This window comes from Lissotriton vulgaris, chromosome 12 (assembly GCF_964263255.1).
Source record: "Lissotriton vulgaris chromosome 12, aLisVul1.2, whole genome shotgun sequence".
NCBI classification, from domain to species: Eukaryota; Metazoa; Chordata; class Amphibia; order Caudata; family Salamandridae; genus Lissotriton; species Lissotriton vulgaris.
In genome coordinates this window covers 736,011,752-736,038,848 of record NC_141700.1, presented here as the reverse complement: position 1 = coordinate 736,038,848, position 27,097 = coordinate 736,011,752, and the positions used below count along the sequence as shown (strand labels likewise).

The window sequence follows — 27,097 nt, the reverse complement described above, 5'->3', positions numbered from 1 at the left end:
GTGGTGATTTATTCATTTTCTACCACTCTTAGCCATAATAAATTTCTTATGCAATACATGTAGGTCATGATGGTTGCCCCAATGGAAGCGTGCAAAAATAAAAAAGTGAAGTGAAATTGGTGAAAAAGAAAAAGAAGGAAACTGCAAAGAGCGTGACATAAAAACAGTTTGCAATTGACCTTGGATCAATAGTCATCCTTGTATTAAGACCTGACCCTAAATCAATTCAACTAGATTTTTCAAATTATTACAGCAATCCTATATAATTAATGAATCAAATGCACGAATAGGGGGGTATATAGGTCTAGGTCAAATATCAGCAAAAGCGTCGACGTTTCGACTCGACTTCTGGCCCCGCGGTGAATTAAGCCTGGGCCGTGCGAGTCTTCATCAGGACTAAGGCGGGCAACCATATAATGTTGGATGACCCTATGGGACAAAAAGATGGTCTAAATAGGCTGTGGTTCATAAGTGAACTGATTAAAAACGAATGGAAGGCAGGGGTTCATTGCTTACCCTGACGTTGATAGAAGATTCTATAAGGATTCTCTTATTGTGATTTCATTTAATGAAAACGTCCTCCTAGAAGAATATAATACATTCTATTGAGGACCTGAGGTAAAGGCACAACTGTTACACTGCGTAGAGGAAATTAAAGGATATAAAAGGGTTTACCTTCATGGTTATGTGCCCTCAGAAAGAATCACTCGAAAAAGGGGGCCAAAACATGGTAACCTATGGAAAGGTGAACACAGTTAAAATCACCAGGATCGTATTCTCTAGGCGGTATTCAAATGAACACGAGAAATTAATACCATGTACCTGTATATTGGTGTTGAATAGTCTAATCCTGATTTTCAATGTCCTCAACTGATTCGTATATTTAAGCAGCACCACTATAAAAACAATAATAAACCCAAACTTAATATCATTATCTCGGGTTTACAAATTAATTAACCAGTGGTCACTTGCCGTTAAAAACTCTTACCCAGCTTCAAGAGCAGTCGAGAGGCGTTAGATACATTGTCAAACTTTCGAAAAAGGAAGACGGGGTATTGTTTCAAAACCCTTCTTCACAGATGAACACTAGAAGAACGGGAAAGAAAGTGCTTTTAATGACGGTCTGCTCCGACGGGTATGGTTCTCCCTAAATCTAGAAAGCGGTATGGCAAGGCTTACCTAACTTGTTCGGTTTCTTTCTTCCAAATTACAACCACAGTTTGCGTCTTCTTACTCGAGCCGGTAATGAGAAACTGTCACCACATTGAAGTGAATCCACAGGATTAATGAACATAGACGATGTGCCAACGTGGTGGATAAACATCGCCGCCATCTTGGAGTGGTAATTTTATCCCGCATTTGGAAAGTGAGTTAATAAACGGGCCAAAACTAAAATAAATATTAACCCCTCGATGTTAAGAAACATGGTCCATTAAATTACATGTGGAGACACTGCATAACAAGAAAAAAACTGCCTAAATGCAGAATGAAGCAACAGGCACTGTTGTAATTAAAATCCCCGCCATCTTGGAAAGTGGTATGCAAACCTATACAATATATCAAACATGTGTTCAACATTGTAGAATCGGGTGCAAGGGCACATATCCATTCTTTTAATCCTCACTGTAACCAATTGTAAACAGCTGACATAATTCACAACATAGAAACAAAACAGAACATAATTTAGTACAACAATTTATACACATCTATATGTACAACAAGATATTGTAATATCTGAGACATAGGATGTTATGTACACAGTATAATGCATCTGAGATCACTGATAGGAATTACATTCAGTCTAGACTATACAGAATACAAAACTATACCACATAGTATTGTAATGTATGATATCAGTACGCAATATAGTACATATATGATTGCTGATAGAGACTATACAATCAGGAGGGACACCTGTCTGTTAATTTCCTCCATTTCATTCAGTCCAGACTTAACAGTGTCCAAAAGGTGTATCCACATGCACTCTCTTTTCTTCAGGACCGCACCCAAGTCTCCTCCTCTAGGGTGAGCTCTAACCTTTTCAATAACCCACCATTTGAAACTGTTTGGATCATGATTAAACCTAGTGAAATGATCCACTAGGGGGGCCCCCTGTGTTCTGCAGCGTATTCTGCTTGTATGTTGGAGGATGCGACATTTTATCCTTTGGATAGTCTGTCCGACATATAGAAAACCACAGGGGCACTTGATGGTGTAGATGACCCCTGTGGTATTGCAATTACTGTGATTCTTTAGGGTGTAAGTTACCTCGTTATGTATAAAACTAGTACATTCTAAGGTTAATGGGCAAGCCTTACAACCTCCACATTTGGTGTGTCCCAACACCGGTGTAAGGCCCCACAACGTTGTTTGACTAGCTAGTTGTGGTGACTTTACTAATGATTGTACCAAGTAGTCTCGAATATTTTTGCCCTTCCTGAATGCGTGTAGTGGAGGCGGTATTCCCCCTAATTCATCTTTGACTAAATGCCAATGGCGATTTATCCATTTCTTTACTGCACTACTTTTAGTATTGAATGTTGTCACACACACAAGGCGTTCAACACTTTGCTCTTTTGGCTGTATGTCCAACAGATGTTCCCGTTGATTATGCCAGGCACGCTTCCGTGCCTTTTTCAAAAGTCGTGATGGATAACCTCGTTCTAACAGTCTACTCAACAGTAGGGAGGACTCATCAAAATAATCCTCTTTTTTGGTACAGTTCCGCCGCAACCTCAGAAATTTCCCAAATGGCAAATTGTCCCTGAGGTTGCGGGATGATGACTCGTGTATCTGAGGAGGGTATTCCTCACACTGGTCTTTCTATATAGGGTGGTGTATAGAGTTCCAGCTTCTGCCTTGATCTGAATGTTCAAAAAATTAATGGACATATTATCCGATTCTAGAGTGAACTGGATATCTTGTGAGCGATCATTGAGCCAGCCATGAAACATTGATAACAGGTCTTTACTACCCTCCCATATCAACAGGACGTCGTCAATGTATCGAGCCCACAAAGAAATGTGATTCTGGTAAGGGTTGTTTAAGTTGAGAACAAATTCCGATTCATATTCACTCATAAAAATGATAGCCAGGTTGGGCGCAAAGCTTGCCCCCATGGCTACACCCCTTGTCTGGATATAGTATTTATTTTAGAACACAAAGAAGTTCTTTGTCATTGCTATAGTGAGCAATTTAATGATAAACTCAGTAGAGACTCTATGGGGTGCTGGTCTCTGGTTGAGAATTCTTTCCATGCATACTAAGGCCGACTGTTGGGGGATGTTGGTGTAAAGGGATGTAATATCCATGGTTACTAACAGAGAGGTGTTGTAGTCGTAAGTCCGTCCTTCAACCAACTGGATAGTCTGGGTGGTATCTCGCAAATATGTAGATGTGGCCGTGGCTATTGGTTTTAAAAAGACATCTACATATTTGCAAAGAGGCTCTAATAAAGAGCCGCACCCCGAAATAATAGGCCGACCAGGTGGATCAGTCATCCGTTTGTGCACCTTACGGAGGGTGTATATCGTTGGCATTCGAGGATATTTATTGTTTAGAAACTCATACTCCAACTTGTTTATTAAGACCTCATCCAAAGCAGTTTTTGTGATGTTATTAATGAGAAGACTGATTTCTTTTGTAGGGTCTTTTTTCAGTAGATGACTGATCCACTTGGTCGGCCTATTATTTCGGGGTGCGGCTCTTTATTAGAGCCTCTTTGCAAATATGTAGATTTCTTTTTAAAACCAATAGCCACAGCCACATCTACATATTTGCGAGATACCACCCAGACTATCCAGTTGGTTGAAGGACGGACTTACGACTACAACACCTCTCTGTTAGTAACCATGGATATTACATCCCTTTACACCAACATCCCCCAACAGTCGGCCTTAGTATGCATGGAAAGAATTCTCAACCAGAGATCAGCACCCCATAGAGTCTCTACTGAGGTTATCATTAAATTGCTCACTATAGCAATGACAAAGAACTTCTTTGTGTTCCAAAATAAATACTATATCCAGACAAGGGGTGTAGCCATGGGGGCAAGCTTTGCGCCCAACCTGGCTATCATTTTTATGAGTGAATATGAATCGGAATTTGTTCTCAACTTAAACAACCCTTACCAGAATCACATATCTTTGTGGGCTCGATACATTGACGACGTCCTGTTGATATGGGAGGGTAGTAAAGACCTGTTATCAATGTTTCATGGCTGGCTCAATGATCGGTCACAAGATATTCAGTTCACTCTAGAATCGGATAATATGTCCATTAATTTTTGGGACATTCAGATCAAGGCAGAAGCTGGAACTCTATACACCACCCTATATAGAAAGCCCAGTGAGAGGAATACCCTCCTCAGATACACGAGTCATCATCCCCACAACCTCAGGGACAATTTGCCATTTGGGCAATTTCTGAGGTTGCGGCGGAACTGTACCAAAAAAGAGGATTATTTTGATGAGTCCTCCCTACTGTTGAGTAGACTGTTAGAACGAGGTTATCCATCACGACTTTTGAAAAAGGCACGGAAGCGTGCCTGGCATAATCACCGTGAACATCTGTTGGACATACAGCCAAAAGAGCAAAGCGTTGAACGCCTTGTGTGTGTGACAACATTCAATACTAAAAGTAGTGCAGTAAAGAAATTGATAAATCGCCATTGGCATTTAGTCAAAGATGAATTAGGGGGAATGCCGCCTCCACTACACGCATTCAGGAAGGGCAAAAATATTCGAGACTACTTGGTACAATCATTTTTAAAGTCACCACAACTAGCTAGTCAAACAACGTTGTGGGGCCTTACACCGGTGTTGGGACACACCAAATGTGGAGGTTGTAAGGCTTGCCCATTAACTTTAGATTGTATCAGTTTCATACATAACGAGGTAACTTACACCCTAAAGAATCACAGTAATTGCAACACCACAGGGGTCATCTACACTATCAAGTGCCCCTGTGGTTTTCTATATGTCGGACAGACTATCCAAAGGATAAAATGTTGCATCCTCCAACATACCAGCAGAATACGCTGCAGAACACAGGGGACACCCCTAGTGGATCATTTCACTAGGTTTAATCATGATCCAAACAGTTTCAAATGGTGGATTATTGAAAAGATTAGAGCTAACCCTAGAGGAGGAGACTTGGGCGCGGTCCTGAATAAAAGAGAGTGCATGTGGATACACCTTTTGGACACTGTTAAGTCTGGACTGAATGAAATGGAGGAAATTAACAGACAGGTGTCCCTCCTGATTGTATAGTCTCTATCAGCAATCATATATGTACTATATTGAGTACTGATATCATACATTACAATACTATGTTGTATAGTTTTGTATTCTGTATAGTCTAGACTGAATGTAATTCCTATCAGTGATCTCAGATGCATTATACTGTATACATAACATCCTATGTCTCAGATATTACAATATCTTGTTGTACATATAGATGTGTATATATTGTTGTACTAAATTATGTTCTGTATTGTTTCTATGTTGTGAATTATGTCAGCTGTTTACAATTGGTTACAGTGAGGATTAAAAGAATGGATATGTGCCCTTGCACCCTATTTTACAATGTTGAACACTTGTTTGATATATTGTATAGGTTTGCAAACCACTTTCCAAGATGGTGGGGATTTTAATTACTACAGTGCCTGTCTCTTCATTCTGCATTTAGGCAGTTTTTTCCTTGTTATGCAGTGTCTCCACATGTAATTTAATGGACCATGTTTCTTAACATCGAGGGGTTAATATTTATTTTAGTTTTGGCCCGTTTTTTAACTTACTTTCCAAATGCAGGATAAAATAACCACTCCAAGATGGCGACAATGTTTATCCACCACGTTGGCACAACGTCTATGTTCATTAATCCTGTGGAACCACTTCAATGAGGTGACAGTTTCTCATTACCGGCTCGAGTAAGAAGACGCGAACTGTGGTTGTAATTTGGAAGAAAGAAACTGAACAAGTTAGGTAAGCCTTGCCATACCGCTTTCTAGATTTAGGGAGAACCATACCCGTCGGAGCAGACCGTCATTAAAAGTGTTTTCTTTCCCTTTCTTCTAGTGTTCATCTGTGAAGAAGGGTTTTGAAACAATACCCCGTCTTCCTTTTTCGAAAGTTTGACAATGTATCTAACGCCTCTCGACTGCTCTTGAAGCTGGGTAAGAGTTTTTAACGGCAAGTGACCACTGGTTAATTAATTTGTAAACCCGAGATAATGATATTAAGTTTGGGTTTATTATTGTTTTTATAGCGGTGCTGCTTAAATGTACGAATCAGTTGAGGAAAAAGAAAATCTGGATTTGACTATTCAACACCAATATACAGGTACATGGTATTAATTTCTCGTGTTCATTTGAATACCGTCTAGAGAATACGATCCTGGTGATTTCAACTGTGTTCACCTTCCCATAGGTTACCACGTTTTGGCCCCCCTTTTTCGAGTGATTCTTTCTGAGGGCACATAACCATGAAGGTAAACCCTTTTATATCCTTTAATTTCCTCTAAGCAGTGTAACAGTTGTGTCTTTACCTCAGGTCCTCAATAGAATGTATTATATTCTTCTAGAAGGACGTTTTCATTAAATGAAATCACAATAAGAGAATCCTTATAGAATCTTCTATCAACGTCAGGGTAATCAATGAACCCCTGCCTTCCATTCATTTTTAATCAGTTCACTTATGAACCACAGCCTATTTAGACCATCTTTTTGTCCCATAGGGTCATCCAACATTATATGGTTGCCCTCCTTAGTCCTGATGAAGCCTTGCACGGCCCAGGCTTAATTCACCGCGAGGCCAGAAGTTGAGTCGAAACGTCGACGCTTTTGCTGATATTTGACCTGGAGCTATATACCCCCCTATTCGTGCATTTGATTCATTAATTATATAGGATTTCTGTAATAATTTGAAAAATCTAGTTGAATTGATTTCGGGTCAGGTCTTAACCCCTTCCGTGCTCATGTCGGAACGGTTCCGTCATGAGCGTAAGTTGGCCTGTGCTTATGACGGAACTGTTCCGTCATGGTTCCATAGGCCAAATGGAACGTTCAGCACCGCAGCAAAATTCGCGCATTATAGAAGGGGTTAATACAAGGATGACTATTGATCCTTTGGTCAATTGCTAAACTGTTTTTATGTCACGCTCTTTGCAATTTCCTTCTTTTTCTTTTTCACCAATTTCACTTCACTTTTCTATTTTTGCACGCTCCCATTGGGGCAACCATCATGACCTACATGTATTGCATAAGAAATTTATTGTGGCTAAGAGTGGTAGAAAATGAATAAATCACCACTGATTTCGTTTTGGTTGGCTGTTATGTTTGTTTTTTGTGGGACGTTCTGTTGAGCAGTGACGGAACCGCTCCGTCATCAGCACAGCGCACCCGAGGCTCGTGACGGAGCGGTTTCGTCACGAGCATGGGAGCGCCGGCCGGCCCCCCACCCCCCTAGCACTGCGACGGAATTGCCGCCGCTGTGAAGGGGTTAATACACTAATGTAAGGAGTCTTTCTTTAAAAATGTTTCATATTCTATTTTAAGTCACTTGATTGGTGTTGCTATGGAAGCTAACATAAGGATTCCTCCACCTTAGAAATGGGTTTGTGTTATAAAGCTTTAACTTATAATCTTTTTTCTAATTTGTCCAATTTGAGGTAACATTAGTCATGCATTGGGTGATTTGCCATAAAAACGTGGCATGAGGAAACAGTGATTCCCTGTGTTTGTTTTAAAAGCAGGAACAATTAAAATTAATATAATGGATTGAAGACAAGCAGAGAAATATAAGGATGAACATTTTTGGTCAAAAAGTGGAGTAATGAAAAGGTTGATTCAGAATTTAATTCATTAAATTCATTATAATAGGCTGTCGCAGCTATATGGGGACCGAACCCTTGTGTTTTCACTTGTTTGCAGCGCAAATGGGCAGAGCGCGGAGAGCGAGCACGCCGACAAAGTTGAAAGTGGACATTACAAGTATTGTTGAATAATTATAAGAGAACAAAGGAGTGCATCTCTCCACTATCTATGTGTTATGTAACAATAGTCATACCATGCTCAATCTGCAGTTTTGCTAACTGTTAATGTGTAAAATGTGTATAAAAACCCCTGGTTTTGGGGATGCGGAATAAGACTTTTCATTTCCTTCTGAGACTCTGCCCAATTTAATTGAGAGTGTTCTTTACCCTCAAGATGCTGTCGGTGCTCTTTATGGGTTTTACATTTAGATTTTTGAAAGACTTTACTGCTTATTAGGATTCAAAGGATTTCTGATTGTGTCCTCTGTATTTGAGCCTTCATGGTATTTACTGCATTTCCCTGTATTGCCTGTTTGATATTTTTGTAATAAAACTCTTTACCTTTTTCTTGATCTTAAATTCAATTATTGATTGGTCCCAGTCCTTCTTTTGATTTCACTCTGCTAAATTGTGGGGCTTGTTTTTGGAGGGTGGTGAATCTTATAGCAAGATCAATGGTGATTGAGCCGGAAAGTCAGAGGTATATTTTGGAGTGTTCAAATATTGGGTTTCGGTGAATTATTGGGATTTGGGCTCTCACAAATTTGGTTGCAGCGGGTGGTTGCGTAAGAGCACATCTAATTTAGTAGGGTTCCCCTATAAGTAATTCCTGCGTGTCTTTAATGCACAGACCATGGAAGAAAGGAGTTTTTGGAAAACTGCCAAGGGTTCCGATCGCGTTCACCATATTAAAAGAGGTGTAAGAAAAGTCTCCAAAAAACATGTTTCTGAAATTTTGTAATTGAGACAGCCAACCACCCAAAGGAAGGTTCTGATGTTTCTTTGGATTGTTGGACACTGCCATCAGTCGATTCTAAACTTGTCCTTGATTGCAAAGCCTTTAGTGAGGTTAACATGCAGTGATTATTAAGATCCAGGAGCATGTGATGATGAATGCATTGATGCATTTTAGAAATTGAAAGATCATTTGTGTTATGCATTCACACTCACATGCCTGATTACAATTGGATGGATTTTGTCTTTTGTCTTGAGAAAGATAGATATGCCCTTTCAATTCTCACCCAGATCATGGAGGATTAATGTGTATTTGTATGCTTTATTGGTTTCTGTACATCTTGAAGGATGTTTGAAATTGGTTGCAGCTGCTTGCCAGGCAATTTAACAAAGTGAAGGCATTGTGATTTGGGTCAAACTGTAATCGTTTATGTCCCTCATTCTGTTGAGATCCTTTCAACAAGACAAGAACTCAGCATATCACGAAGAGTAGATTGACTCCATATAAACAGATCATACCTGCGGCACAGAACATTTCTATTTGAAGTTGCAATGGCCTAAATCCAGCAACACTGCTTCTTGTTTCAGACAAGAACTGTAAAGATGAAGATGAAACTGATGACAAATTGGACCATGGTTGTTTAGAGGTGACTGAATTATACAGAAAACTAAGACCAGATATGAAACAGACACCTTTGGAAATGGCTGATCTGACATTGTTTGTTTATGGTTCTTATTTTAGACGTCAGTAGGCAGAATTGAGAGCAGCCTATTCAGTTCACCACACTTATGAGTCTCTCAAACTATCTCCTTTGCCAAATGTAACTTCAGCACAAGGGGCAGGATTGGTTGCCTTAACAAGAGCTTGCTGCTTATCAAAGAAAGAATTTAAATATGATTTACACAGACAGTCAGTATGGTTTTGTTGTTGTTCATGAATATGGCCATATATGATCACAAAGGGGATTTATGACATCTTCAGAAGATCCCATAAAAACATTGTGTACTTATTAAATTTGTTGAAAGCTATAAACAAACCAATGGAGATTGCTGTGGTTAAGTGCACAGTTCATAACAGATATGATTACTCTTGGTAACAGATACGCAGATCAAATGGTAAGAATGAATGAATGAATGAATACTTTCTTTTATAGCGCATGGCTACTCTTGAGCATCCCAGCGCTGTAAGACAAAGGAAAGTAAAGACACTATTGGAAAAGGTGCGTCTTTAAGCGCTTCCTGAAAGCAAGGTGGTTTGACTCATGCCTAATGGCATCTGGGAGTGCGTTCCATTCTTTAGCTGCATGCACCGAGAGTCGACGGCCACCCATCCGGGCCAGCTTCATCCTGGGAACTACCAGCAAATTCCGCTGGTTGGATCTCAGAGATCTCACTGATTGGTGGCGACGAAAAAGGGGATCCAGGATAGGCGGGCCAGCCCCATGGATGGATTTATGCGCCATGCACATGGTCTTAAAAGTTATCCTTCCCTTGATGGATAGCCAGTGCAGGGATTGAAGTGCGGCTTTTGCTGAACATCTTTTAGGGACTTTCATGAGTAGTCGAGCAGCACAATTCTGTACCGATTGCAGAATTTTTATGGTGCCGACCGGAGCCCCCATGTAGACGGCATTAGCATAATCCAGCCGTGACATAATCAATGACTGGACTAGCAATCTTCTGGCTTCGAAAGGCAGAAGGTCTAGCACTTTTTTTAAGACTCTCAGCAGCCCATAGCAGGTTCCGGCTACCTTTTTTGCTTGGTATTGAAATCCTAAAGAGGAGTCTAGCCAGATCCCTAAGCTCTTTATATGAGTCTTGGGTGCTGGGGGAGGTCCTAGGCAGTGAGGCCACCAAGGATCAAGGTTAATTGGGGCCTTGTAACCTAGGAGCATGATGTCTGTTTTGGCCCCATTTAACTTTAAAAAGGAGGAAGTCATCCATTCCAGAACCTTGGTGAGACATGGGGTCAGATTGTTGATCCCCGGATTTGAAACATCGTTCCTCACCAAGGAAACCACCAGCTGCGTGTCATCGGCGTAGGTAACAAGTTGGATTCCCCAGGGAAGAACCACCTCAGCCAAAGGTCTCATATAGATATTAAACAGAGTTGGGCTGAGGGAGGAACCCTGGGGGACGCCGTGATTCAGTTGCAGCTGGCTGGATGACACCTCTCCCTCAAAGACGGAGAAGCTTCTGTCGGATAAGAAAGAATGGAGCCATTTAATGGCCAATCCAGAGACTCCTGTAAGATGCAGCCGATGCAGCAGAAGAGAGTGGTTTACTGTGTCGAAGGCTGCGCTGAGGTCCAACAGGACCACCGCAGCACAGCCTCCTGCATCCACTATACCTCTAACTGCCTCCACTACTGCTACCAGGGCTGTCTCCGTTTCCTGTTTTGCTCTAAACCCGGTCTGGGTGGGGTGCAATCCTTCCGTGGATTCAATGAAGGAAGAAAGGACCCGATTCACATATTTTTCAGCTATTTTGCTGATAGTTGGTAATAGTGAAATAGGCCTATAGTTGGCCAGGTCTTCAGGGTCTAAGCTAGGTTTCTTAAGCAAAGCTCTGACCTTGGCCTTCTTCCATTTGGGGGGCACTACACCGGCGGCCAGTGACGCGTTAATGACCTGCGTTATCACAGGGCATACTGTCCCTGATACCTGTTTAAGAACTGCCGGGGGAGCAGCGTCTAACGGGGAGCCAGATTTAAGCTTACTAAGGAGACTATCCACTTCAGCCAAGTCCAATGAAGGAAAGGCTTTGAGATCTACTGATGGGTTGGAGTCCATATCCAGGTCCTCCTTTTTTTCTCTCTTCCAATTATCTGGGATGTCTGTCACTGATGCAAAGCCGGAATAGATGTTCGACACCTTAGATGCAAAAAAGATAGCTAACTCATCGCAGTGTTCCTGTGGATTCTGAATAGGACTAATAGTCCTGGGTGTAGTTGCCAGGGATTGAAAGATTTTAAAAATTTCCCTGGGGGCGTTAGCTGCTTGCATTACATTACATTACATTACATTAGACGCTATGCATTACAGAAAAAGTCTGTTGTGCAGGGAGGAGTAACAGAGGAAGTGGAAACAGATATAGTCCAAAGTCAGATAATGTGAATTGTTTTTTTATGGATTCAATGCAGATATCTTTGAGCCAGTTGAGAGATTTGCAGGAAGATGCTCCCGAAAATGATGGAGAAGATAGGTTTTCAACAGGATTATCAGGATTTATATGTCAATGCAGAGCATAAGTATGCTCTTCCGTATTCCAGGTTACTTCCTATGTGCAGGTATTTACACAACCAAACACATACAGGAAGAGATAGCTTAGGGACAGATTACGATGGCGGTAGGCATGCCACCGACAGCCTGTTGGTGGCAGACCCTCCGTCATCGTACTACTGTTTTCCACCCGCCATATTACTAAGGCGGGTGGAAACGTGGCAGACGGAAAGACCAATCACCACGGTTCCGACAGGCGGTCATTTTCCGACCGCCTGTCAGACCAACCTCATTGCTCAGCATGGTGGCGGTGCCAGTCAGGCACCGCCGCCGGCATTATGATATCTCTTTCCGCCTGCCTGTTCATGGCGGTTAAACCGACATGACAAGTTGGCAGAAAGGGACCTTGGGGGCCCGTACTAGGCCCCCCTTCAGCATGGGCACTTTCTTTTGGGGGTTGCGGGGCACCTATGCTGCCCCCCTACATTTCCCTGCACCATGTGGCAGGTACCACATGGTGCTTGCCACGTAGTGCAGGGAAATGTAAACACTGTATTTTATACATTGTGGCGGGTGCTGCAGCCAACAGCACCCGCCGCAATGTAAAGTATGGCAAAAACTACCACCACAGTGGCAGTCGCTTTGTAATACCCCCTGTGGGACCGCCACCTTGTAGGCGGGTGGACCCACCCCCGACACAAAAGCGGACTGACTGAAGTCCGTCCACTGTCGTAATGACCCCCTTAGTTGCAATTTTCAAAAAGTACTAGGAAAATACAGTATTTGGGAATTTTGTTGAGGATATTTGTAACCAATGTCTGATATGTCATTCAAATAACCAAGGTAAAAAGACAGCCACTGTAGAAATTGGGTTACTGATTGTACTTAACGCTTTGGGATTTTGGCACAAAAGCAGTCAGGCTAACTTAGGGGCAATGTGTAAAGTATTTATGCAGCACTACAAACAGTAAAATAGTGAAAATGCCACACAAGAAAAATCCCACACCAATTTAGAAAAAGACAGTAACATGTAATAAATGATTTAGGACATAAAAAACAAGAATCAAATCAGTAGACCCTGAGCTATGCAATTTTTAAGATTCAGCTAAAAAGAGTGTCTTGAAGCACAAAGTGCTAACTGTGATTATCCAGTCACACTGGGCCTGGACAAAGTCTTAGTTTGAGGCTTACCGCTATGAAGCGTAGGCCAGATACGGGGCTGAATTTAGGCCCACTGAGCAAAGTTCCTTAAATCATGATTGCAGAGCATTGCAAGATCCAGCATTGAGAATGTGTCACAGGGCTGCTGTTCTGAGGAAGGTGTGGGCTGCAATGCCCTTCTTCGGAGATTCCTTGTACAGTGGCAGTTCTGATGGGGCCGTCAACGAGGCTTGTAATGAATGGTCCTGCGTCATTGTTGAGGATGCTATTGACAGAGGCTTGCAATGCTGAGTCCTACATTGGGGATGTGTCATGCAGTGACAGTTTGGAGGAGCTGTGATGTGAGGTCCAGTATCAGGGATGTGTCACACAGCAGCGGTTCCTATCCTGTGCTTGAAAAAGATGCATCGGACTGCTTCAGTTCTACCCAAAAGGCGATAACTTGGCTTGCAAAACACCTTCACTCTCACTTCCAAGAGTTCAGTACTGGGGTGGACCCACTTGTGGGACACGGCTTAGAGCAAACAGATTCCAGTGCTGGGTTTAAGTTGATGGGAGCATTTTCTGCCCCTGAGGCTCTGATCAGGAGGCCAGACAAATTTCCTGTGGGGACATTCTGGTGGTGCTGGGATCAAGATGCAGGTTCAGTCCTTTTCACTGAGGCAGCAAGACAGCAGGCAGCAAGGCAAGCAAGTAGCAGACAGCAGAGTAGCAGTCCTTCTTGCAGCAGACCTGCAGAGTAGTCCTTTTGAGTCTTCTACAGGTCCAGAGGTGTACTGAAAAGTTAGGTGTGACGGTATAATATCTGTACTTGGTGGCAGCTTTGATGAAGTGGAAGGTCCTCGAGGTTTACACGGGTAGAGGTGTTTGGAATTGTCTTCCCCCTTGTCCTAGCCCCAGTTTGTCGGAGGGTACAAATGACCAGTGTGAAACCCTTTGTGAGTGTGCTAAGGCAGAGTCTCTGTAATGTGTAAGCATCGTAGGTGACATCTCCTCCCCATTATCAAGTTGGGGATGACCCATCCTGCCAACACCTATTCCCCATTTGTATCACTGTCTAGGAATAATACGCAAAGACCAGCTGATAACGAGACCTGATCATATGACCCATGATACAGGCTGCAGGCATCAAATGTTTAGGCCAGGAAAATGCTAACTTTTTTAGGCACCAACTCTACATTTCTATCTGCTTCCAATTGTACGTTAGCACTTAGTAAATGGAATAAGGTAATCCAATGTTATACTATGGGAGAGGCAGGCATTGCAGAAGTAAAAAACAAATGTAGGAGTTTTTCACTATCAGGGCATGTACAAGTTTGAGGTACATGTCCAACTATTAAATATACTGCCTCCTGGCCTGTAGGATATTTAGAGCCTTCTTTAAGGGATACTTACAGGAACTAAAAAGGAAGGTTTAGGCCTGGCAACATTTTTATTTTGACGGTCAAAATGCCACTTTCAAACTTTACCCACAGGCTGCAATGGCAGGCCTGAGACATGTTTAAAGGGCTACTCAAGTGGATGGCAAAGTGAGTACTGCAGGCCAACTAGCATCATTTAATTTACACGCAACTGATACATGTAGTGCAACTTTACTAGGGACCTGCAAGTAAATTGAATATAGCAATTTAGTGTGACTTAATTTTAACAGGTTTTAGGGAGGGAGCACACACACTTTAGCTCTGGTAAGCAGTGGTAAAGTGCACAGAGTCCTAAGGCAAACAACTATGAGGTCAGCAAAAATGGATGAGTAAGGCAATAAGTTTGGAGAAAGACCTTTCTAAGGCTAAGGTTGACATGCCTAACAGTCACAATTATTAGCCATATTGGTAAATCAGAAGGCCCATTCACAAGATCAGAAGAACTCAAACCGATTTTATTGAGATGGCACACTGTAATGGTTTGAAGTATGTCTTAGTAATTATCAGCTTGTGTTCTAAATAGGTGAAAGCATTTCCCACAAGAAGAGCAGATGGCCTTACAATTGCCAAGTTGGTTTTCTGGGAGTTAATATCATGATTTGACTTTCCAAATTCTATTGAAACTGATCACGGAGCACACTTCAACAATGAAGTTCTACAGAAAATCTGTAAAACATTCAATATCAGTCAGAGATTCCATTGTAGTCATCGACCACACTCCTCACGTTCTGTGGAATGGACAAATTGCACTTTTAAGATTAAACTGGCAAAAGTGGTAGCTACAACTGGTTTAAAGAGGCCTTATGCTCTTCCTCTTGTTTTGATGAGTATGAGAAGTACTCCTGACAGGTAAATTGGTTTATTGCCCCATGAAATCACCATGAATAGGCAAAGACATTTGCATTTGTACCAACAGCTGCACTAGTTTCAATAACTGATGACATTGTGCTAGATTATTGCAAAGATCTGGCTGATATGGTGAAATCTGTTTCTCATAAGGTGAATGTGGCAATAGAAAATGCAAAGAGATCCCCTGCTGTGAATTAAGCCCTGGGAATTGGATCGTAATCTATAAACATGTTCCCAAGGGGTGCCTGGATGAGTGTTTGAAAGTGCCAAACCAGGTGATCTTGATGAAGGACGTATCTGTGAAATGCGCAGGTGCCAAAGTGGATCCATGCTGCACACACAAATAAAGTGAGAGCAACTGAAGAAATGGACAAGTCGAGTGATCTGAGCAAAACCACTCACAAATTCAGGTTTTAGTTCACAGAGTGAATCTGGGGGAAGTAAAGAATTCTATTTTGAAGCTGGTGAAGATACAGTTTTTGAAGCTGGTAAAGACAAACAACAGAGTGCAAAGGCAAATAGAAAGAGTGAAGTATCAGTTTAGTGAAAATTCTGATGAAGAACCTGAAACCCCTAAAGTCCAGCTTCAGAACAATGATCAGACTGAAGAGCTGTTACTGTACAAAATAAAAAAACATGAGTGTCAGCAGGAAAAAGTAGTCTCTGATCCAAACAGTGAACAGTTGCAGTTGAAGATCAATGTTAAAAACACCCCAAGGGAAAGAAGTTCACTGTGAACAAAGCAGACAGAGACAGAATTGACCAAAGTACAAATATAAGGTCAAGCTCAAGTTTGAGTTCAGTTCTGAGCTCAAGCCAAAGTTACTTAAAGAGTCAAGAGACAATTGACGTTGCCGAAAGGGAAAAGCGAAGAATGATATTCCAAGGAAGAGAGCTTGCAAAGGAAAGTACAGTGAGCCAGAAAGAAAACCTGTGAGACAATAAGACTCAGAAACTATTGGGAAGGAATAACTACCTGCCAAGAGATCAATAAGATAGCGTTCCAAATCGCAAATATGCATTAATTGATGAATCAATGCCAGTACAAGTTTGAAAGTGAGCCAGGGACATAGTTTGAAACAGAAGGAGAAAAATCACCTTAAATGTGAAATAGAGACTATTGGAAAAAAGTGAATTCTAAAACTGTTGACAGAGAGACTTTGCTAGCGACATTGACAACTTGAGGAGAATTGTTGAACAGAGACCTATGAATGTTTAGAGTGTTCCAACTAGTTTTGAGCACATTGAAGAATCACTAATGTAAAGAAGGAACCCAATGCACTTTGAGAAAAACCTTTGAAACTAATACATAAACGTTTAGGAAAAGGAGAAAATAGGAATCATTTTTTGTTTTGATTATTTTTTAATGAAACAAGAAGAAAAATATTATTGTTTAGAAGATTTCTTTTGTTGACATTTTAATTTTCTCCCAGTAAGGATTTTTCTTCTCAAGGCAAGATGGAGTAAAGCAGTTGCTGTAAACAACGTAGAACTAACTTTACTTATTACAATATTGTTTTTTTAAAAATCTTTATCATTTTAATCAACATGTACATATACTGAATTTTGAAACAACACTCACATATGTGGTACAGTAGGATACCAGGAGGAAAAAGCATATAATAATAGACAAGTGACATAAATAAAGGGGGAAATTTGTAAACACATAACTTACCTCAAAAACAGAATGGCACATCGGGTGTCACAAAGAGGAGTGACTGATATAACATATGGCAAAAGAACAAATATTTAATCTGTTATTTCATCGTCCGTAGAAGGATCAATAGACAACAAATAGTTCTGCAGTATTTGCCAAATATCTTTAGGCCTGGATGTATTCCATACAGCTAGGAATTAGTACCACAGTAGGACAAATCTTTCAGCCAGGCTGCCAATTTGGGAGGTGGGGATGAGAGTACCGCAGTGAAGCAAAATTTGTTGTTTAGCTAGAAGTAAAGCAATAGCAGTAAAGCGACGTGGTCGCAATGGAAATGGCTCAACATACCCCAATGAAGCAATTGAGGGACAGCAGTAAGTGGTTGTTCAACCATAAGCGAGAGGGTGGAGTAGATGTCTATCCAAAAGGATGCTATCACCCCACAGGTCAATGCCAAATGAAGGAAATCTGCATGGTCCGCCTGACATTTTGGGCACCGGTGGTATCTAGTAGGGTCAAATTTTGCCAGTGCATCAGGGGTATTGTAGGTTTCGTGGAGAACTTTTTAATGCAATAATTTACACCTGGTGTTGCCTGGAACAGGTTTAGTCTGCATGGAGCAGTAAAACCAAATCTTATCCAAAAGAGGGATACCCAGATCACATTCCCATGCAGCCCTGGCGCTCTCTACTCCAGCAGGCTTTAATTGTAAGGCAGTGTGATATAATTTAGAAGCAAGATGGCTATTATTTGGGGAAGCTATCATCAATGTGAGTGGTGAGAAATCCCTAGGTTCAATAGGGTAAGCATGTAGCACAGACCGTAATGAAATGCATAAACAACAGAAAGTAAATCTGTCCATAGACGTCAATTGTTCTTCCTTAGCCATAGTGGAAATGGGCGTGAGCACACCACATATAAACAGGTCACAAGTTGTGTGTGCAAAGAGTACGCTCTACCAATTGCTCAAGAGTGAGTGGGAGCCGAGGGTTTTGCATTAGTGGGATATGCGGGAAATAAAATTATCCCCACCAAGGGAGTGCAGGAGTTTAAACCAGACACATGCATGCAAGACCCGACTTCTCAACTCGATGAAGTCCCACCATCCAGCAATCGGCAGGCAAAGGTCCTGGCTCCAGGTCCCTGAAATGTTAAGTTTCACCTAATAAAATCAGCAGGGAGCTCAAGGAGAATGCTGGGTCCACAGCAAGCCAGTGCATGGGCCATGCGCTGGGATCTCGGCACACAGCAGGCCAGATGTCAGCAGCGTCCTGGTCCGCCGCAATGCAGGTTGGTCCCACTCAGGGCGCTCCCAGGAAACACAGAACCGTCTGGCAACTATTTGAAATGAGCTCTGGCTGCCGACTCTGGGCACACAGAGACCCCGCCCTCAGGCCCTGTCTCCGTGGGGCCTCGGAAGGCCAAGTCAGGCTGAGGCAGGCGGACAGTCAATGAAGAAGTCAGGTGAGAGCCACCAAAAGACCCAGCACAGCAATTGTGCCCTCAATATGGGTGGAATAGGTCCGGCAGCAGTAATGAGTCTATAACAAAACTCAGAGGTGTATGATTTAATTAGAGAATATAATGAGAGATGAGTAAAAGTGGTGAGAAATGGTAAGAATAGAAAATCGAATTGGAGGAGATAAGGGAAGAAGTAGAATTCAGATTTTCACATTCACATCCTAGTTTGAGAAGGGAGAAGAAATGAGTTGTGTGTGGTTAGGCTTACCTTCATATAGAGAAGTGAGGTAGAATTTGTAAGGGAGAGTGTGTGTGTGAAAGAACTTATGAAGTTTGCAGAAATCATTTTCTTGTTGAAGAACCTAATATGAGGGGATTTTAATATGTTTGTGGAAAAAATGCATGTTTCAATTTGCAGACAAATTGAGTTGGTTCATGTTATCTAGCATTAGTGAATCACAGGGTTCAACATATGAATGAATTGATAGTTGGACATAGTTTGAGTAAAGTGAGAGGAAATTTTGTACAAGTAGTTTGGGGTATACTCGGTCCAGTAATTCCTTCTACGGAAGTGGCAATGAATGATGTGAAAACTAGGCATTGGTTTAAGGTGGTGGATAGACTTGCTGTAGAGACAGCAGGACCTTTTAAGCTAGTAAATGTAGAAATGTTAGCAATAAGGGCTCTGTGTATGCAAAATCGTCTGCCTTTAGGTATTTATTAGGGCAAAAGAAGGGAGAGTCTGTAAGGTGATTAAGGCTAATAGGTGTTATACATACATACCAGACAATAGTGGAGCTATTGTTTATTATAAATATGACTAATTTAACTCATGAGATTGAAGGCTGAATTCATCAATTTTGTGACGCAGCACAACACAGCAAGGCACCTTGATGCACTGTGCTGTGTCAAATGGAGAGGGCTGGAATGGCTGGAATGTGCCATATTTATAAAGATATGGCGCGTGCCTAGTGCCAATTCAGGCACCATTATGCCATGGTGCAAGGTTGCCTGTGATACAGGCAGGAGTGTTTTTGTGCTGGAAGGGACACCTTCCTGCACAAAAACTACCTTAGAGTGGTTTTCTTCTATCTGATTGTGCTGCAGAATGCAGCATACTTAGAAAGATTAAACAACATGGAGACAATTAATATCCCTCCATGGTTCACTTCAGTGTGAAAGGCATACTATTTTGACGCATTCCAAGGTTTACTACTCATGTTAAATCTGAAAATGGGTGGTTATCGCCTTGGTCCTCTCCCGATTAGATTTTTCTAATTCCATCTATTTAGGCCTCCCCTTGGTTCTGTCTAAACGCCTGCAAATCTTGCAAAATCAGGCGGCCAGACTAATCTTCAAAAGCAACGGTAGGAGTTCAGCGAAACCACTGCTGGCCACTCTTCACTGGCTACCTATAGCCCAACGGGTAACTTTCAAGGTAGGCTGCTTGGCCTTTAAGGCTCTCCTTGGAAAAAGCCCTAAGTTTATTAACAACCTCATAAACAAACATGAACCGACTCGCAATCTCCGCTCTGCCCACCTGTCCCTCCTCACTCTGCCTTCCTTCAAAAAGAAACGTCTTGGCGGATGCCGATTTGCTCATTTGGCCCCAAAGATCTGGAACTCTTTTCCCTTGTCACTCCCGAGATGCACTAATCTTATGGAATTCAGGGGCGCACTGAAGACCTGGTTATTCAGGCAAGCGCACGGTTAGGTTACTGTTTATCATCCTTTCGCACCACTAGCGCCATGAAACCTCTGGGTGCCCGTGCGCTTAACAAATCCTGAATAACATAACATAACATAAAGTATGGGTGGATGCATGGGAACACTAACGCTCTACCCATGTAACACCTTCCGCAAGGCCAACGCAATCAGTGGATAAATCTCGCCCTAGGTCTTAGAAGGAACATGGGCAATGTTAAGCTGGAGGCTCTTGGTTTAGTGATTTAGGGAAATATTTTGGTAGGGTTGGTGAGTGCTTAGTTAGTGTAGGTGTTGGTTTTCTTCAGTCAGTCCCAATGCTGAAATAATCACAATGCTTGTGCAGTTTCTTGTACTAACTTTGTTACAATGTATGATTGGAGGATATATAAATTTGGCTACAAACGGTTAAAGATGGTGACGGAAAATGCTCGACAACCAAAGTGGTTGAAAAAGTCTCTAGTTAATGGCTGATAATTAAAGTTGCTAATGGAATTTTAATGACTATTAAAAATAATCAGAGGGGGAAAATTATCAAGTTTGTAGGTTTAGGTGGCAAACAAACTACATATTGCTGATTTTTATGATGAATATAGTCATAACCGATAGATTGCAATTTTTGCGATTAAAATGATATAAGTATAATGTTTAGAAGTGCTATTATGAACTCATTTTAGTGATGCCATATTTTCATATGTAACGTCATTGTTATGGATTCAGTTTCTGGTGTTCTGCTCATCTTGTTCAGCTCAATTGCCCTCCCAATCAATGTCTCCCTGTGATTCTTCTCTCACCAGAGTTTCGTTGGAGGGCAGCATGGTTTTTTTCTTTAGAGAGCAAGTATTGTGAATTAAACTTTCAATTTTGTTCCTGATGTATCATTCTGAAGGGCACCTCCTTTGGAAGGTCCATGTAGGCTTGATATCACAGTAATGTATGAGTCTTTGTTTGAGAATATTTCATTTTGTATTTTACGTCTCTTGATTTCTATTGCTGTGGGAGTGTCACAGGGTCACGGAGTCACCTTTATTGTTCCCCGTGACTGACTCTCCGTCTCCCCTACAGGACTGGTCCGGGCCCTTTAAGGGAAGCCTGGACTTTCCTGACTGTGAATCCAACCCCCAGACGTCAGAGGACGTCGGCCTATCTCCATTGGCCGTTGCAGAAGAAAAGGAGGACCCAGAAGACGCGGAGCTGTTGTTGTGCCGAGGAGACATCGAGCCGAGGAGAAGAAACCGACGTGAGGAGCAAGGAACGGAGGACGCCGAGTCGGTGTGGAGATCCAGCGAACCCGAGACGAAGCAAGCCGACAACGGAACGTCGTAGCGAGAGGGAGACCCGGAAGAACCGCCGAGAGAGAAGCCAGGAGGCCACTGACCCCACGCATCGCCCAGCCACACGCAGGAAGAAGCGTGGCTCAGCCAGGTACGGGGGCACTTTAGAAACCTACTTCGTTTTCATAAAAGGGAACCCGGGTAAAAGAGGGAGCGGGAGGTACCAGGATACCAATTACTTTGAGCACTTTTCACACATCACTTCGGGCTACTGTTCTTGCGAGGTCGGTGCTGGTGATGGTAGTTTGGTCTATCTCCTCCTCACGATTGTTACCCTCACTCCCTGCCCCCTTTTAGTTGCTAGACTCAAGCAGTGAAGTAAATGCCACGTTTTCTTTTCTCCTCTTCAAACCGGGCGAGACGGTGAGACCGGGCTGTGAAGACAACCGAAGACAAAGCAGGAAGATAACCGAATCCCCCGGGACAGTCAGAACTACATGTTCAACTGCATTGTGAAGAAAAGCCTAAATAAACTTGCTGTTCAATACCTTAGTAGTGGTTCATTTTCTCCTTGTATACCCATAAGGTTACAGGGAGCTAATAAATGGATTTCACTTCCTTAGAAATTGGTCTGTGTTTGAAAACCTTAAATTATGATCTTGTTTCTGAATTGTCTATAATTAGCAAATGATAGTCATGCCATTCTGAATCTGTAGTTTTTCTAACTGTTAATGCGTAAAATGTGTATTAAAAATAGGGGTGGGCAGAATTTGCGTAATCGTCAATCAATCAATCAATCAATCAATCCATTTGTAAAGCACGGCACATACCCGTGAGGGTCTCAAGGCGCTGGGGGTGGGGGGAGGGGGAATGGAGGGGGGCTGATACTGATCGATAGCCAGGTCTTGAGAAGTCTTCTGAAGGCCAGTAGGTCCTGGGTCTGTTGTAGGCCTGTAGGGAGAGTGTTCCTGGTCTTGGCGGCGAGGTAGGAAAAGGATCTGACGCCGGCGGTGGTTTTCTGGACGCGTGGAACTGTGGTGAGGGCAAGGTTGGCCAAGAGGAGGCTGCGGGTGGGGGTGTAGAAGCTGAGTCGTTCGTTGAGGTATGCTGGTCCGGCGTTTTGTAGAGCCTTGTGTGCGTGGATGAGGAGTTTGAAGGTGATCCAGTTGTTGACGGGGAGCCAATGCAGGTCTCTCAGGTGGGGTGTGATGTGGCTGCGTCAGGGGGCGTTGAGGATCAATCATGCCGGGGCGTTCTGCATGCGTTGCAGCCGTCTCAGGAGCTTGGTTGTAGTTCCTGCGTAGAGGGCGTTCCCGAAGTCCAGTCTGCTGGTGACTAGGGCCTGGGTGATGGTTTTCCCGTGTCGGAGGGGATCCATTTGAAGATCCTGGGGAGCATTTGTAGGGTGTGGAAGCAGGAAGCGGAGACGGCCTTGACCTGCACTTTGGCGCGTAGGTGCGGAATCCCAGGCCCACCCCCATTTGTAACTTTAAAGCTCCCGTGAGCAGTGGGCTGAGGAGCCTGGGGTCCCGCACCTACGCGCATGAGTGGTACTATACCTTGCAGATATTGGCAGCCATCGGCAACCCCAGTACACTGCCTATCCCTGCTGACGAGGGGTGATACCCCGAAACACGTGTCCAGGGATGGCGAAGACAGCGAAGATAGCAGAAGATCGAAATATAATGCATCGCGAACACTTTACTACATTGACCAGAGTCCTTAGGGGCGACACCGCCGGTGGGTGAGTAGTGTGCGACCCCACCCCCATTTGTAACTTTAAAGCTCCCGTGAGCAGTGGGCTGACGAGCCTGGGATCCTGCACCTACGCGCCTGAGTGGTACTATACCAGGCAGATATTGGCAGCATCGGCAACCCCAGTACACTGCCTATCCCTGCTGACGAGGGGTGATACCCCAAAATACATGTCCAGGGATGGCGAAGACAGCGAAGATAGCAGAAGATCAAAAGATGATGCATCGCAAACACTTTACTACATTGACCAGAGTCCTTAGGGGCGACACCGCCGGTGTGTGAGTAGTGTGCGACCCCACCCCCATTTCTAACTTTAAAGCTCCCTTGAGCAGTGGGCTGACGAGCCTGGGATCCCGCACCTACGAGCCTGAGTGGTACTATACCTGGCAGATATTGGCAGCCATCGGCAACCCCAGTACACTGCCTATCCCTGCTGACGAGGGGTGATACCCTGAAACACGTGTCCAGGGATGGCGAAGACAGCGAAGATAGCAGAAGATCGGAAGACAATGCATCGCGAACACTTTACTACATTGACCAGAGTCCTTAGGGGCGACACCGCCGGTGTGTGAGTAGTGTGCGATCCCACCCCCATTTGTAAAAGTAAAAAATTTCACGAAGTCGCAGAAAGCAGAATTTTGGGCAATTTTGTGTACTCGCAGAGCGCAACATTACCCAAATTCCGCAAATTCCGCGAACGGAACGGAATTTACCACCCAGGCCTAATTAAATCACCTATTGTCGGAGGTGCGGGGGAATACTTTTGTTTTCCTCCACAGACTGTGTCCAATATATAATGAGACTTTTAGATTTTTTAGAGTCTTTGCTGCCTATTAGGACTTAGAATATTTCTGATTTTGTACTCAGTATCTGAGCCTTCATGGCATTAACATTATTTCTCTGTATTGCCTATTTTGAGATATTCGTGATTAACCCTTTAACTTTTTATCGATCTTGAGCTCAGTTATTTAGTGGTGCCAGTCTTCTGATTTTACTCTACTAAATTGTTGGGCCTGATTTTGTGGTCGGTGGTGACTCTTACTGTAAGATCATGGGTGCTGGAGCCGAACCAATAGAAGTACATTTTGAGGTGTTCAAATAATTGGGTTCAGTGAATTATTGGGGTTTGTTCGATCTCCCACTTGGTCAGAGTGGGGGCTGCATTTCTGCCCTAAGAAATAATCACCATGCCAAAGTGGGCTCTGCAGGGATATTTCTGGCCAGCTTTTACCTTTCTGTTAGTGTGCTGACCAACCCCTTTTGGAAGAACAGGGGACTTTGATGCATGGGCCTGAGGCATACTAAAGGAAGATTCCCCTTAACACTGACTGTGGGGGCACCTAACTAGAAATAAATGACTAAATGCTATGCGGACTGTGTGACTTCATACAAGACAGGGCATGACTAGGATATAGGTAGGAGGCTTGACCCTCCCGCACTCTGATGCTTGGTATCACAATTGGTGGTATAAACATTCCACCCACTTAGAAACGTTCTTCTTGAATCTTCTACGGTGAATCCTAACTCAATCTGAAGTTCTCCAGTATCTAAATCTAGGATGTCCCTCCTGAAACTTGCACTATCCCAGCTAAAGCTTTGACCCCCACTAGCAGCGCCCCCCTGGGGGCAAGGTAAAATGAAGCATGGTTTGAGGAGTTAGCAGTGTATGTAGGGGCAGGGAAGGCTCTCCTGTGGCAGACAGGGAGCTTTCCCTGAAAGGGTCAAGTATGGGCTGTGCGGTGCCCTCAACAATGCCCAGGGTTCAAAGTGGGTTTACCCGGTTGGGTAATGCATCCGGGAAAATGAGGTCCAGGGTTTGCATACCTATGAATTTTTGAAGCAGAAACGAAAAGTCACACAGATTCGGCTGTGTTGGCCTTTCTGCTGAGACAATCAACTTGAAAGACTTGAAATCAGCCCCTAAGTGAAGAATTTAGAGGTAGTTTGACAGGGAGGTGAGTGCCAAGAAACCTTGGAATAACAGCCATGTATTTTGATATCGCTAACCAGTTTTATCTAATTCAAGGTAAGTCTAGATAAGTGAGTGCTGCTAGTAAACAAACATGGAACCAGTTAGGGAGTTTTAGGAGGTGGAAGCCACTGAGCAGGCATGTGCAAGCACATTGAATCTTACGGAATGTTGCTAGTCAATATCTGAAGAGATTTGGCCCCATTTTCCCACAGTAACCTGTGTTCTCCACAGCACTTCAATGCATTAACAGCTATCAATTAGCTGATTGACTGATATTCATAAATTGAAGAGGGTAGATTTGGTTCTCAGATATGCTCAGTCATTCCACCTATTCTTGCTTAGATACCAAAGTCCATGACGTTGCTCAGTATTGATGAATTCCTCATCAGGTAGGATTTTGATTCCATTGCAGCACCCTAACAGTGACACATCGTCAATGCCGTGGGTGGCCAAAGTAGGTGCAAGAGGACTGGAGTCACATCAATTCTTAAGTAAATACAAATGAGTTGAATTTACATGCAATTAATGTAAATGTAAACATTTTATGTAGTCAGAGGATAGCCAGAAACTCTGGTATGCCTATGTCCCACATAAATCGATGTTGAACACCCTGATTCTTGACAATAACAAGTCTGAAACTTTATTAGACATAAAATAAATCTACATTGGGATTTGTAGCTTACGGCAGTTCTGCAGGTGAACAGCCAAGTCTGGGATGTGATTATAGTTGACAACATTTGCAAACAACCAGCCAAGCATCACAAGACATGAATTTGAACATTTGGGTTACCCATATAGGTCAGCAAATGTGATGCTTTCCAGCTCACCTGCCATGGTTTGATGCTTCTCATATCTGCGCATGCTTCCTTGTTGAATGGACCATGTCCTGGTATGCAGGAATGCATATCCTTCAAAGCATGGGCCACTGCATAGACTGCATTGTACATGTTATAGCTGACTCTTAATGCAGACTCAGACTTCTGTATGCTGTCGTTTTGCAGGGTTTCCTCTCCTGTGCAGGGCACCTTTGACACGTGCTGTCCTCCATTTGTTACAGTTTGGATCTCCTCCTGACTAAGCCATTGACATCCTAAAACTGATTCCCAAAATTCTCTGACAAAGACATCACCTGAAGATGTTGCTGGACGTATAGCGAGGGAGAACTCTTTGAAGCCTGGAATCGCTCCCTCGGGTGTGACAAGCCCAATAGTGCCTTCCATGACATTGGCAAACTCTTTGGTGAAAACCCTAGCAGAAGTGGACCAGGCCTCGGTGGCAATCAACACCTTATCAGTGATGTTTTTCCTGGATAATTCCTCCATCAGTGGAACAATGAATGGGTCAGAGGCGAAGACCAGTATACCCTTGGCTGAAGATTTCTGAACCAACCCAATGATGCGTTGAATCTTGAGATTTGGGGAGACTGTGGGGAATGTCTCATGGAAGGCAATACAAATGCCAAGTTTCTGTAGGTCCTTCTTCAGTATTTGTGAACCCATCTCACCATAGTCATCGTCAGTAGAAAGGACCCCAACCCATGTCCATCCAAAGTGGAGCACCAGGCGGGTGAGGCCTCGAGTCTGGGCGTTATCATTAGGGATGGTCCTGAAGAAAGAGGGAAACTGTAGCTTGTTGCTGAGAAGGGGACTAGTGGAAAAGTAACTGACCTGTAGAGGAAAATGGGCAGATCGTTTTAGTCTGACAGATGTCTAGATAGTCTACAAAGAATTGAGAAGGTTTGAGCTTACTACGCTTTCTCTTATGATTGTGGAACACAAAGGACAAGAGATTCCTAAGATCTACAATGCAATATTTACCAACACTATGGTTTTCTCCTGACTACACAGAGGAATGAA

The 27,097-nt window shown here is 43.1% G+C and overlaps 1 protein-coding gene across 1 annotated transcript in view; it reads right to left on the bottom strand.

Annotated features, from left to right (window-relative positions):
* The window catches only part of LOC147678444 (vomeronasal type-2 receptor 1-like), a 109,086-nt gene that overhangs the window by 48,591 nt on the left and 33,398 nt on the right, over window positions 1-27,097 (bottom strand). The window contains exon 4 of the mRNA XM_086945630.1: window positions 26,069-26,908. Coding sequence (XP_086801756.1) covers window positions 26,069-26,908 — 840 coding nt within the window. The remainder of the gene's footprint in view (window positions 1-26,068; window positions 26,909-27,097) is intronic.